The 14,682-nt window shown below is 39.9% G+C and overlaps 1 protein-coding gene across 2 annotated transcripts in view; it reads left to right on the top strand.

Moving 5' to 3' along the window:
* The window catches only part of ZDHHC15 (zinc finger DHHC-type palmitoyltransferase 15), a 204,356-nt gene that overhangs the window by 75,704 nt on the left and 113,970 nt on the right, over window positions 1-14,682 (top strand). For both annotated transcript variants that reach the window (XR_006710984.1, XM_045472156.1), the window contains exon 3: window positions 11,565-11,659. Coding sequence is in view for 1 of the 2 variants with exons in the window: in XM_045472156.1 (XP_045328112.1) it covers window positions 11,565-11,659 (95 nt within the window). In the remaining variant the exon portion in view is untranslated. The remainder of the gene's footprint in view (window positions 1-11,564; window positions 11,660-14,682) is intronic.

The following is a 14,682-nucleotide window of genomic DNA, read 5'->3' as shown; positions in this document are numbered from 1 at the left end:
TTTGTCAAAGATTAATTGGCCATATATTTGTGAGTCCATTTCTGGGTTCTCTCTTCTTTTCCCTTGATCTATGTATCTCTTTTTGTGCAAGAGCCATACTGTCTTGATGATTACAGCTTTGTAATACAGCTTGAAGTCCAGAATTATGTTGCCTCCAGCATTGGTTTTCTTTTTCTTTTTCTTTTTCATTTATCTTAATTTAATTTTCTTTAATTTACATCCACATTAGTTAGCATATAGTGCAACAATGATTTCAGGAGTAGATTCCTTAATGCCCCTTACACATTTATCCCATCCCCCCTCCCACAACCCTTCTAGTAACTCTCTGTTCTCCATTTTTAAGACTTTCTTATCTTTTGTCCCGCTTCCTGTTTTCATATTATTTTTTCTTCCCTTCCCTTGTGTTCATCAGCTCTGTGTCTTAAAGTCCTCAAATGAGTGAAGTCATATGATATTTGTCTTTCTCTGACTAATTTCACTTAGCATAATACCCTCTAGTTCCATCCACATAGTTGCAAATGACAAGATTTCATTCTTTTTGATTGCTGAGTAATACTCCATTGAATAAACATATACCACATCCTCTTTACCATTCATCCAACAATGAACATTGGGTCCTTTCCATACTTTGGCTATTGTTGATAGTGCTGCTATAAACATTGGGGTGCATGTGTCCCTTCGAAATAGCATACCTGTATCCCTTGGATAAGTACCTAGTAGTGCCATAGTTGGGTCGTAGGGTAGTTCTATTTTTAATTTTTTGAGGAACCTCCATACTGTTTTCCAGAGTGTCTGACCAGCCTGCATTCCCACCAGCAGTGCAAAAGAGATCCTCTTTCCGCATCCTCGCCTACATCTGTTCTTGCCTGAGTTGTTAATGTTAATCACTGTAACAGGTGTGAGGTGGTATCTCTTTGAGGTTTTGATTTGTATTTCCCCGATGATGAGTGATGGTGAGCATTTTTTCATGTTCACCATCTGGATGTCTTCTTTGGAGAAGTGTCGATTCGTGTCTTTTGCCCATTTCTTTACTGGATTATTTGTTTTTTGGGTGTTGAGTTTGGTAAGTTCCTTATAGATCTTGGATACTAACCCTTTCTCTGATATGTCATTTGCAAATATCTTCTCCCATTCTGTCGGTTGCCTTTTAGATTTGCTGATTGTTTCCTTGGCTGTGCAGAAGCTTTTTATTTTGATGAGGTCCCAATACTTCATTTTTGCTTTTGTTTCCCTTGCCTCTGGAGATGTGTTGAGTAAGTACTTTCTGTGGACAAGATAAAAGAGGTTTTTTGTCTGCTTTCTCCTCAAGGATTTTAGTGGCTTCCTCTCTTACATTTAGGTCTTTCACCAATTTTGAATTTATTTTTGTGTATGGTCTAAGATAGGGGTCCTGGTTTAGTCTTCTGCATGTCGCTGTCCAGTTTTCCCAGCATCACGTGCTGAAGAAACTGTCTTTAACCCATTGGATATCCTTTTCTGATTTGTCAAAGATTAGTAGGTCATATGTTTGTGGGTCCATTTCTGGGTTCTCTATTCTGTTCTATTGACTGAGTGTCTGTTTTTGTGCCAGTAACATACTATCTTGATAATTACGGCTTTGTAGTACAGCTTGAAGTCTGGGATTGTGATGCCTCCTGCTTTGGTTTTCTTTTCCAAGATTTCTTTGGCTATTCGGGGTCTTTTCTGGTTCCATACAAATTTTAGGATTATTTGTTCTCACTCTGTGAAGAATGCTGGTGTTACTTTGATAGGGATTGCACTGAATATGTAGATTGCAGGGGGTTCTGAAGATGGCGGCTTAGGAGGACGCTGGGTTCACCGCGCATCCTGCTGATCACTTAGATTCCACCTACACCTGCCTAACTAACCCAGAAAACCGCCAGAAGACTAGCAGAACGGAGTCTCTGGAGCCAAGCGCAGACTAGAGGCCCACGGAAGAGGGTAGGAAGGGCGGCGAGGCGGTGCGTGCTCCACGGACTGGTGGGAGGGAGCTGGGGCAGAGGGGCGGCCCACCGGCCAAGCAGAGGCCCCGAATCTGGCTGGCAAAATCCGAGGGGCTGGATGGAGTGTGTTCCCACAGCAAGCGGGACTTGACATCTGGAGGTTATAAGCTAACAGCTCTGCTCGGAGAACGGGAGGGCTGGAAGACAATGGGAGGGAGAGTTGTTGAGCCCCAGACGACAGAGCTCAGCTTGGCGGGGTACAAAGGCGCTCACCAACGCCATCTCCCTTGCCCATCCCCCAGCCGAAATCCCAAAGGGAACCAGTTCCTGCCAGGGAACTTGCTCCGCCCAAACACCCAACTCGGTGTTTCTGCAGAGTCAACCCTCCGGCAGCGGGTGTGACTCCCTCCCACTGCCAAGGGCCCCTCCTGAAGTGGATCACCTAAGGAGAAGCAAGCTAAGCCTGCCCCTCCTGCCCCCCTGCACCTTGCGTACCCACCCCAGCTAATACACCAGATCCCCAGGACCACAAGCTGGCAGTGTGCAAGTAGCCCAGATGGTCAACGCCACCCCACAGTGAATCCCGCCCCTAGGAGAAGGAAAGAGAAGGCACACACCAGTCTGACTGTGGCCCCAGTGGTGGGCTGGGGGCAGACATCAGGTCTCACTGCGGCCCCGCCCACCAACTCCAGTTATACACCACAGCACAGGGGAAGTGCCCTGCAGGTCCGCACCACTCCAGGGACTATCCAAAATGACCAAACGGAAGAATTCCCCTCAGGAGAATCTCCAGGAAATAACACAGCTAATGAACTGATCAAAAAGGATTTAAACAATATAACAGAAAGTGAATTTAGAATAATAGTCATAAAATTAATCGCTGGGCTTGAAAACAGTATAGAAGACAGCAGAGAATCTCTTGCGACAGAGATCAAGGGACTAAGGAACAGTCAGGAGGAGCTGAAAAACGCTTTAAACGAAATGCAAAACAAAATGGAAACAACGATGGCTCGGATTGAAGAGGCAGAGGAGAGAATAGATGAACTAGAAGATAAAGTTATGGAAAAAGAGGAAGCTGAGAAAAAGAGAGATAAAAAAATCCAGGAGTATGAGGGGAAAATTAGAGAACTAAGTGACACACTAAAAAGAAATAATATACGCATAATTGGTATCCCAGAGGAGGAAGAGAGAGGGAAAGGTGCTGAGGTGTCCTTGAGGAAATAATAGCTGAGAACTTCCCTGATCTGGGGAAGGAAAAAGACATCGAAATCCAAGAGGCACAGAGAACTCCCTTCAGACGTAACTTGAATCGATCTTCTGCACGACATATCATAGTGAAACTGGCAAAATACAAGGATGAAGAGAAAATTCTGAAAGCAGCAAGGGATAAACGTGCCCTAACTTATAAAGGGAGACCTATAAGACTCGTGACTGATCTCTCTTTTGAAACTTAGCAGGCCAGAAAGAATTGCCACGAGATCTTCAATGTATTGAACAAAAAAATATGCAGCCGAGAATCCTTTATCCAGCAAGTCTGTCATTTAGAATAGAAGGAGAGATAAAGGTCTTCCCAAACAAACAAAAACTGAAGGAATTTGTCACCACTAAACCAGCCCTACAAGAGATCCTAAGGGGGATCCTGTGAGACAAAGTACCAGAGACATCGCTACAAGCATAAAACATACAGACATCACAATGACTCTAAACCTGTATCTTTCTATAATAACGCTGAATGTAAATGGATTAAATGTGCCAACCAAAGACATAGGGTATCAGAATGGATAAAAAGCAAGACCTATCTATTTGCTGTCTACAAGAGACACATTTTAGATCTGAGGACACCTTTAGATTGAGAGTGATGGGATGGAGAACTCTTTATTATGTTACTGGAAGCCAAAAGAAAGCTGGAGTAGCCATACTTATATCAGACAAACTAGACTTTAAATTAAAGGCTGTAACAAGAGATGAAGAAGGGCATTATATAATAATTACAGGGACTATCCATCAGGAAGAAGTACCAATTATAAATGTCTATGCACCGAATACTGGAGCCCCCAAATATATAAAACAATTACTCACAAACATAAGCAACCTTATTGAGAAGAAGGTGGTAATTGCAGGGGACTTTAACACTCCACTTACACAAATGGATAGATCATCTAGACACATGGTCAATAAAGAAACAAGGGCCTTGAATGACACATTGGATCAGGTGGACTTGACAGATATATTTAGAACTCTGCATCGCAAAGCAACAGAATATACTTTCTTCTCAAGTGCACATGGAACATTCTCCAAGATAGATCATATACTGGGTCACAAAACAGCCCTTTATAAGTATACAAGAATTGAAATTATACCATGCATACTTTCAGACCACAATTGTATGAAGCTTGAAATCAACCACAGGAAAAAGTCTGGAAAACCTCCAAAAACATGGAGGTTAAAGAACACCCTACTAAAGAATGAGTGGGTCAACCAGGCAATTAGGGAAGAACTTAAAAAATACATGGAAACAAACGAAAATGAAAATACAACAATCCAAACGCTTTGGGATGCAGCGAAGGCAGTCCTGAGAGGAAAATACATTGCCATTCAGGCCTATCTCAAGAAACAAGAAAAATCCCAAATACAAAATCTAACAGCACACCTAAAGGAAATAGGAGCAGAACAGCAAAGGCAGCCTAAACCCAGCAGAAGAAGAGAAATAATAAAGATCAGAGCAGAAATAAACAATATAGAATCTAAAAAAACTGTAGAGCAGATCAACGAAACCAAGAGTTGGTTTTTTGAAAAAATAAACAAAATTGACAAACCTCTAGCCAGGCTTCTCAAAAAGAAAAGGGAGATGACCCAAATAGATAAAATCATGAATGAAAATGGACTTATTACAACCAATCCCTCAGAGATACAAACAATTATCAGGGAATACTATGAAAAATTATATGCCAGCAAATTGGACAACCTGGAAGAAATGGACAAATTCCTAAACACCCACACTCTTCCAAACTCAATCAGGAGGAAATAGAAACCTTGAACAGACACGTAACCAGCGAAGAAATTGAATCGGTTATCAAAAATCTCCCAACAAATAAGAGTCCAGGACCAGATGGCTTCCCAGGGGAGTTCTACCAGACGTTTAAAGCAGAGATGATACCTATCCTTCTCAAGCTATTCCAAGAAATAGAAAGGGGAGGGAAACTTGCAGACTCATTCTATGAAGCCAGTATTCCTTTGATTCCTAAACCAGACAGAGACCCAGTAAAAAAAGAGAACTAAAGGCCAATATCCCTGATGAATATGGATGCAAAAATTCTCAATAAGATACTAGCAAATCGAATTCAACAGCATAGAAAAAGAATGATTCGCCATGCTCAAGTGGGATTCATTCCTGGGATGCAGGGCTGGTTCAACATTCGCAAATCAATCAACGTGATACATCACATTAATAAAAGAAAAGAAAAGAACCATATGATCCTGTCAATCGATGCAGAAAAGGCCTTTGACAAAATCCAGCACCCTTTCTTAATAAAAACCCTTGAGAAAGTCGGGATAGAAGGAACATACTTAACGATCACAAAAGCCATTTATGAAAAGCCTACAGCTAACATCATCCTCAATGGGGAAAAACTGAGAGCGTTTTCCCTGAGATCAGGAACACGACAGGGATGCCCACACTCACCGCTGTTGTTGAACATAGTGTTGGAAGTGCTGGCATCAGCAATCAGACAACAAAAGTAAATCAAAGGCATCCAAATTGGCAAAGATGAAGTCAAGCTTTCGCTTTTTGCAGATGACATGATATTATACATGGAAAATCCGATAGACTCCACCAAAAGTCTGCTAGAACTGATCCATGAATTCAGCAAAGTTGCAGGACACAAAATCAATGTACAGAAATCAGTTGCATTCTTATACACTAACAATGAAGCAACAGAAAGACAAATAAAGAAACTGATCCCATTCACAATTGCACCAAGAAGCATAAAATACCTAGGAATTAATCTAACCAAAGATGTAAAACATCTGTATGCTTAAAACTATAGAAATCTTATGAAGGTAATTGAGGAAGATTTAAAGAAATGGAAAGACATTCCGTGCTCATGGATTGGAAAAATAAATATTGTCAAAATGTCAATACTACCCAAAGCTATCTACACATTCAATGCAATCCCAATCAAAATTGCACCAGCATTCTTCTCGAAGCTAGAACAAGCAATTCTAAAATTCATATGGAACCACAAAAGGCCCTGAATAGCCAAAGTAATTTTGAAGAAGACTACCAATGCAGGAGGCATCACATTCCCAGACTTTAGCCTCTACTACAAAGCTGTCATCATCAAGACAGCATAGTATTGACACAAAAACAGACACATAGACCAATGGAATAGAATAGAAACCCCAGAACTAGACCCACACAAGTATGGCCAACTCTTCTTTTACAAAGCAGCAAAGAACATCCAATGGAAAAAAGACAGTCTCTTTAACAAATGGTGCTGGGAGAACTGGACAGCAACATGCAGAAGGTTGAAACTAGACCACTTTCGTACACCATTCACAAAAATAAACTCAAAATGGATAAAGGACCTGAATGTGAGACAGGAAACCATCCAAACCCTAGAGGAGAAAGCAGGAAAAGACCTCTCTGACCTCAGCTGTAGCAATCTCTTAATCGACACATCCCCAAAGGCAAGGGAAATAAAAGCAAAAATGAATTACTGGGACCTTATGAAGATAAAAGGCTTCTGCACAGCAAAGGAAACAACCAACAAAACTAAAAGGCAACCAACGGAATGGGAAAAGATATTTGCAAATGACATATCGGACAAAGGGCTAGTATCCAAAATCTATAAAGAGCTCACCAAACTCCACACCCGAAAAACAAATAACCCAGTGAAGAAATGGGCAGAAAACATGAATAGACACTTCTCTAAAGAAGACATCCGGATGGCCAACAGGCACATGAAAAGATGTTCAATGTCGCTCCTTATCAGGGAAATACAAATCAAAACCACACTCAGGTATCACCTCACGCCAGTCAGAGTGGCCAAAATGAACAAATCAGGAGACTATAGATGCTGGAGAGGATGTGGAGAAACGGGAACCCTCTTGCACTGTTGGTGGGAATGCAAATTGGTGCAGCCTCTCTGGAAAACAGTGTGGAGGTTCCTCAGAAAATTAAAAATAGACCTACCCTATGACCCAGCAATAGCACTGCTAGGAATTTACCCAAGGGATACAGGAGTACTGATGCATAGGGGCACTTGTACCCCAATGTTTATAGCAGCACTCTCAACAATAGCCAAATTATGGAAAGAGCCTAAATGTCCATCCAGTGATGAATGGATAAAGAAATTGTGGTTTATATACACAATGGAGTACTACAGGGCAATGAGAAAGAACGAAATATGGCCCTTTGTAGCAACGTGGATGGAACTGGAGAGTGTGATGCTAAGTGAAATAAGCCATACAGAGAAAGACAGATGCCATGTTTTCACTCTTATGTGGATCCTGAGAAACTTAACAGAAACCCATGGGGGAGGGGAAGAAAAAAAAAAAGAGGTTAGAGTGGGAGAGAGCCAAAGCATAAGAGACTCTTAAAAACTGAGAACAAACTGAGGGTTGATGGGGGGTGGGAGGGAGGGGAGGGTGGGTGATGTGTTGAGGAGGGCACCTTTTGGGATGAGCACTGGGTGTTGTATGGAAACCAATTTGACAATAAATTTCATATATTGAAAAAATAAATAAATAAATAAATTCTCCATCAGTCATGTTACTTATATCTGTTTTATTTAGATCTCTGGCCATGGCCTTATCTTGTTCTTTCATTTAGGAGAAATTCTTCTGTCTTGGCAGTCTGTCTATGTCTCTGCCTTTTTCTGTGTGTTGGAAAAGCCAGTTATGTCTCCTGATCCTGAAAGCAATGGCCTTATGAAGAATAGGTCATGTAATGCCAAGGGCCTGTTGCTTCAAGGAATGTCTTTGGTGTGTGATGCTTGTACTCTGCTGTTGTGTTTTGTCTGCACTTCCTTCAGGCCAGTCTGCAGAGGCTCCCTTTGCCCAGGTGTGTGCAGTGTTTGGTCTCTGGTCTGAATGTAGTGAGTTTTAACTAGATGTGCTCCGGTCTGCTTATGAAATGAAATCTGACAACTCTTCCACCAGAACTGAGGTCCTTCAGAACTTTCTGGCAAGGACATGTGGTGTGGGCAGGAATTTGCGCTGGTTTTCTTGGAGAAAGGCCTGCCATGCCTGAGGCAAGCGTGACTGCAAAGGGCAGTCCCACAAGAGTGCAGCAGTATGGGGCTTGGTGTAAGCACATTAGGCAGCCAGTGTCAGTTCTGTACTGCCTCTTGCAGGTGGCATTGTGTTTATGCTGAAGGGAAGAGGAGGGATAGAGCGCCATTCAAGACTTTTGTTCCTGGAGAGGCGTCTCTGAATGCTGCATCTCAGGGATGTTCTCCGAGTAGAGTAAATAATCTCCCCACTGTGTGCCCACTGTTCTTCAGATTGCTGTTTCCCTGCTGTCCACCCCCAGCTTCTGCCTTCTGTCCAAGAGCAGTACAGTGTCCTCCAGGCTCAATCCCATCCAAGACTGCTGACCTTTAAAACTCCAAGGTTTAAGCCCTGCTGGTTTCAAGAACTCATGAAATTAGGCCCACGTCATTTTCCAAGCCAATGGTTTTTGGGGAAACCTTCTTTTGAATCCCCCTATGTGCTCAAAGCTCTCTATCACCCTTCTCTGTGACCACATTTCCCTCCCCTCCACAGCACCCATGATCCTTTTCTCCCCTAAACCATGCCTCTCCACTTCCTACCTTCTTTGATATGGCTTCTTCTCACCCTTTAGCTGTGGAGCTTGTTCTGTCAGTCTTCAGGTCTATTTCTGGTCTCTTTATGATAATTTGATAATTATCTAGTTGTATTCCTGAGATGAGATGAGCTTAGAGTCCACCTACTGCACTGCTATCTTCCCTCTCTCTTCCCCAAGTGAATTTTTATTGTAAAGATGAATAGGCCTCCAGTTCGTGGTGTGATACATATGGAACTTAGAAATCCTCTCTGCCATGCCCTGAAACTGCCAGGGAGATGACAGTATAACAGACCCTTGTATGTACCTTAGTTGAATCTGTGCAATGAGTGTTGGAGCAGGTGATGTCCAAGGTCCCTTCTAACCACAGTCTTGTTCACTGTACCACCCCAGCACTTGATCATAGGACCTGGAGAGCCACAATCCACTGAGTGGCCATGTGGAAGCTTCTAGTGCCCAGCCATGAAGCAAGTGTGGAAGAGTTCATGGACAGGGCAATAGCAGGAAAGAGGCAGTGGTCAGGTGGCGGGGGGAGGTCTGTGGATTCAGTGTGAGCAGGATCCCCATGCTCCCTTCTCTCAATGGCCCCCCTCATAGCTCCACCCTGCAATACCCTGGCATGAGCATCACCTGAATGGCTCTGTGGAACCTATGGTTCCCCCACAATGGAAAAAAAGCTTTTTTTTCATTTTTTTTTTAATGTCAGCTTGACAGTGTCTACCAAAGGGCCTATGTTTGGGCAAGGTTTTTTCATTACATTGTTTTTAATAGCAAGAAAAAAGGAAACAACTAATATTTTTCATAAGAAACAGTTTGGTCAAATTGTGGTATACTGATGCAATGAAAACCAATGCAACATATTAAATTTATTTATTTTATTTATTTTATTTATTTTTGAGAGAGAGAAGGTGTGAGTAGAGGAGGGGCAGAGGGAGGGGAGAGAGAGACAATCCCAAGCAGGGCCCACACTGTCAGTGCAGAGCCCGATGCCAGGCTTAAACCCATGAACCGTGAGATCATGACCTGAGCCACCCAGGTGCCCCCCCCCCGCAACATTTGTTTGTAGGAGAATGAGGAAGCTCACTCTTTCCAAGTTATAGTAAGTAGAATTATTTCCAACTTAGAGAAAATGAAAAAGAAATCAGTGCAAAACTGTGCAAAACAGTGCAAATACTGCTATTTGTGTGGGTGGAAAAACCACCCTGTTTCAGTACTTCCATATGTTTAAAATCTAAAAGGGTACAGGATGAAGTCATGAAATTGTGACACTTGTTGCTTTCAGGAGGGAAACTTGGTGGCTGAGAGACAGGGACAGAGGGGAGATCTTTCCTGTGTACCACTTTGTACCTTCAAATTTTGAATGTTGTGAATGTATTGCTTTTCAAAAGACATACAATAAAAATTTTTAAATATTATAAAAATTCCATATGCATGTTGTCTTCATAGATTTATATAAACATGTGAAAATCAGAAGATCTGGAATGATACATGCCAAATAATAAATGGGTATTATGCCTTAGGATGGGGAAGTAGAAGGTAGATGTATGTGTACAGTGAACTTTTATGTTTTACTTTAAATTGCTTGAATTTGAAAGTGAGATTTCTTAATGACACAAATTAAGCACATAAAAAGGGTATTGAACACAAGACAAGGAGCACTGGGCTCAGAGTACAGCTTTTTCAATTTAGTCATAAATGTGTGAGAGGCTTACCCGTATTAACTTGGTCTTGAGGCATCATTCCCTTGAGTCTTTCTTGAGTCCTTGCAATGCAAGGCTCACAATGAAACAGTAAACTGGCCATCAGTCTTATAATGAATGACCTTTGTGAAGAATACTGAAATTTCTGATATCAGAACTATCCAGGAGGCAACGAGTATAAAAAATTAAGCAGTGGGAAGCCACTTTTACAGCTGTCACAAAGATACAACTGATATTTCAAAACTATATAATCTGAAGATACTGTCATGTTTTATTAGTTTAACAAAGTTGAAAGTGCTGTTTACATAATGACTTCAACAATGTTGATGTTGTAAGTGAAAGTTCACTGTGATTTTTATACTAAGTTTATTGGTATTTTTATGTAAAATTAGGACTGCAGATTATTCCCCCACCAGTCTTAGTCCAAGGATGTGACCCTAACCAGATGCAATTATGCAGTCATGTGGAACCTTCCTTTCTAGTGCTGAAAAAGAAAATGTCTCTAATTATTGGCTTCAATAAATATGAATCCATACTACTTCTTTAAAAAGTGTGTATTCTTTGAGGCTACTGAAAAGAATTTGTGATTTACAGTCAGTAACCCTGTGTTTAAGATCTGAATACATTATATAATAGCTGTGTCACTTTGCATAACCAACCACTCCTGATAGTTAACAACTGTCCCTATCCTACTTCCTATCTCACAAAGTTATTGAAACAATAAAATTAGATAATATGAAATGGCATTGTAAACTGTAGTGTTGTGCAAATAATATCATTATCATCTTTTAGCACCTACAGTGGCAGATAATGATAAGTGGCGATGGTAACTTCCCTCACATTGTTATAAAGAAAATTTCCCCTTTAGTTTTAGAATCACATGGTAACTTTTAAAACATGAAACTTCCAGAAAGTGTCATTAAAAATCTGGCACTACATCTTGTTTCTGTCACTTCATGGGAAAAAGTTAAGAATTAAAATTTTATAAGAGTACTAGAAAATACTTGGTAATAGGAAAACAAAACACATTTGTTGTTTAGTTTTATGTCTTTCAGAACTCTTAGGAATGGACAAAAAATAGTGTAAACACTGATTTTTTCTCTTAAATTTCAGTTATCTACCTCATATTCTACCATGCCATCTTTGTGTTCTTTACCTGGACCTACTGGAAGTCTATATTTACACTTCCACAACAGCCAAACCAGAAGGTAAGAATACTGGTTACTCCATAAAGACTAAAGACAGAGGAAACTAGAAATGTCAAAAACAAAACAAAACAAATAAACAAAAACAAAAAGAGATTTTGGGGCGCCTGGGTGGCTCAGTCGGTTAAGCGTCTGACTTTGCCTCAGGTCATGATCTCGCGGTCCGTGGGTTCAGGCCCCGCGTCGGGCTCTGTGCTGACAAGCTCAGAGCCTGGAGCCTGTTTCGAATTCTCTGTATCCCTCTTTCTCTGACCCTCCCCTGTTCATGCTCTCTCTCTCTCTGTCTCAAAAATAAATAAACGTTAAAAAAAAAGAGATTTTTTAAAAAAGCAAATAATTTTCCATTACAAAAGAGATTCAGGGTAATATTTAAAAAGGACTCTTAGTGATTAAGGTAAATGATAGTCTATTGAAGGATAGTCTATTGCAAGATCACTGACCATAGATACCTTGAAGACTAAGAAACCATTACTGAACTGGTGATAAAATTAAAAAGCAAGAACAACTTGGATACTGAGGACTCATCTATTTCAATTTTGTAAAACTGTATAATATTAGAACCCGGTGATATTCTGGAAGACAACTCCTAGAAAAAAATTACAATAGTTAAATTATTATTGTCAAACTGTACTCCCTTGAACCAAAGTGTTTCATGCAGTATTTGAGAAGGTTAATCAAAGAGTTTATAACTGTATCAGACATTTATACTGTGACTACTATAAAACAAGTTAGGTTGTAAAGTAGAAAAAAAGGAATGATGAAAGATATTTAAACAGCTTCCAAACATTAGGAAAAATACTGATATAAATTTCTCCACTTATGGAACCAAAATGGTACACAAGAAAAATGAAATTAAATACAAATGAAAACAGTAATAGAAGAATTGAGAAACATAAGAGATATAGGATATATAGAAAATAAATGGCAGCAGTCCTTCCTTATGAGTAATTATTTGAAATATAAATGGATTAAACCATCTAACTAAAAGGCAAAAATTGACAAATAAATAAACATTATCATCTATTTTTTAAATTTTATCCTTTTAAAATTTTTAATTCCAGTATAGTTAACATACAGTGTAATATTAGTTTCAGATGCACAAAATTTAGTGAGTCAGCACTTACATACAACACATGGTGCTCATCAGGAAAAGTGCACTCCTTAATCCCCATCACGTATTTAACCAATCCCCCCACCTACCTCCCCTCTGGTGACCATGAGTTTGTTCTCTATTAAGAACTTGTTTCTTGTTTGTCTCTCTCATTTTTTTTCCTTTGTTCATTTGCTTAGTTTCTTAAATTTCACATACGAGTGAAATCATATGGCATTTGTCTTTCTCTGACTTATTTTACTTAACATTATATTCTCTAGCTCCATCCATGTTGTTGCAACAACATATTGCAACATATTATATGCAACAACAAATAACACATGCAACATATAACTTATATAACATATATATGTTGCAATATAACTGAATAATATTCCAGTATATATATATATATATTATGTTAATAATACACATACCACATCTTATTTATCCATTCATCTGTCAATGGACACTTGGGCTGATGCCATATTTGGCAATTATAGAAAAAAAATGCAATAAACATAGGGGTGTATATAATCTCTTGAATTTGAGTTTTTGTATTCTTTGGGTATATACCCAGTAGCATGATGACTGGATCTAGGATAGGTCTAGTTTTATTTTTTTTAATGTTTATTTATTTATTTTGAGAGAGAGAGAGAGAGAGAGAGAGAGAGAGAGAGAGAATGCACACAAGTGGGGGAAGAGCAGAGAGAAAGGGAGAGAGAGAATCCCAAGCAGGCTCCACCCTCAACACAGAGCCGACACAGGGCTCGATCTCACGACCATATCATGACCTGAGCCAAAATAAAAATAAAAAATTCAACCAACTGAGCCACTCAGGCAGCCCTGATATTGTCATTTTAAATTTTAACTATTCTAGAGGCACTTGGGTGGCTCAGTCAGTTAAGCAACTGACTTTGGTTCAGGTCATGATCTCACAGCTCATGGGTTGGAGCCCCATGTCAGGCTCTGTGCTGACAGTTCAGAGCCTGGAGCCTGCTTCAGATTGTGTCTCCTTCTCTCTCTTTCTGCCCCTCACCAACTTATTCTCTCTCTCTCTCTCTCTCTCTCTCTCTCTCTTTCTCTCTCTCTCAAAAATAAACATTAAAAAAATTAAAAATAAATAAATTTTAACTATTCTAGTTATTAATATAAAATTTTAAACAATTCTTTTTAATTTTGATAATTAAAAGTAACACTTGGAGAAACCCTTTAATTTGGGGGCTGTCCTTGAGAATATAACTTTTGTGTGGCATACTGAACCTGCTTGAAAGACAAAATTGTTACTGCTAATATGTGATGAAAACTTTGTGGTTATTCAATAAGTTAGTTTGGGTTTGGAATAAGATGTAATGCCTGGATGCCCTATTTCTGGCACTAACCAAGCCTTTTTGAGGATTAGAATGCAATGAGCTAGTAAACACAATTTAGGTGGACAATTGGTGGTAGACTGGAATGTATTTGGTATTAGAGAAATTAATATCATGGCTATCAAATAGGCCCCCAAAACTCATCTTTTCTTTTTAGCAATTAAAAATGTTGAAAATGTGGTCTTAAATGTTAGACATTTGCAGTTCTTATCTGAATCTTATCATCATCCCACCCAGTTTAGGCCTACAAAATTCCCAACCACTCAGCCTTTCTAGTTACCTATAAGCTTTCTAAATAGTGTGGAGACAATTTTTGTCCAGCTAAAATTCACATAAAATTCCATTGTTTCAAATGTTTATATATTTTGAAAGAGTTTGTGTGTGTGTGAGCTGGGGGAGGGACAGAGAGACAATCCCAAGCAGTCTCTGTGCTGACAGAGTGAGCTGACATGGGGCTCTATCCCATGACCTTGAGATCATGACCTGAGCTGAAATCAAGTCAGACACTTAACTGACTGAGCCACCCCAGCATTCCTAAAATTCCATTTTAAAGTGTACATTTCATA

The sequence above is a fragment of the Leopardus geoffroyi genome, chromosome X, assembly GCF_018350155.1.
Source record: "Leopardus geoffroyi isolate Oge1 chromosome X, O.geoffroyi_Oge1_pat1.0, whole genome shotgun sequence".
In the NCBI taxonomy this organism is placed as follows: domain Eukaryota; kingdom Metazoa; phylum Chordata; class Mammalia; order Carnivora; family Felidae; genus Leopardus; species Leopardus geoffroyi.
This window is presented reverse-complemented; position numbering and strand designations above follow the sequence as displayed.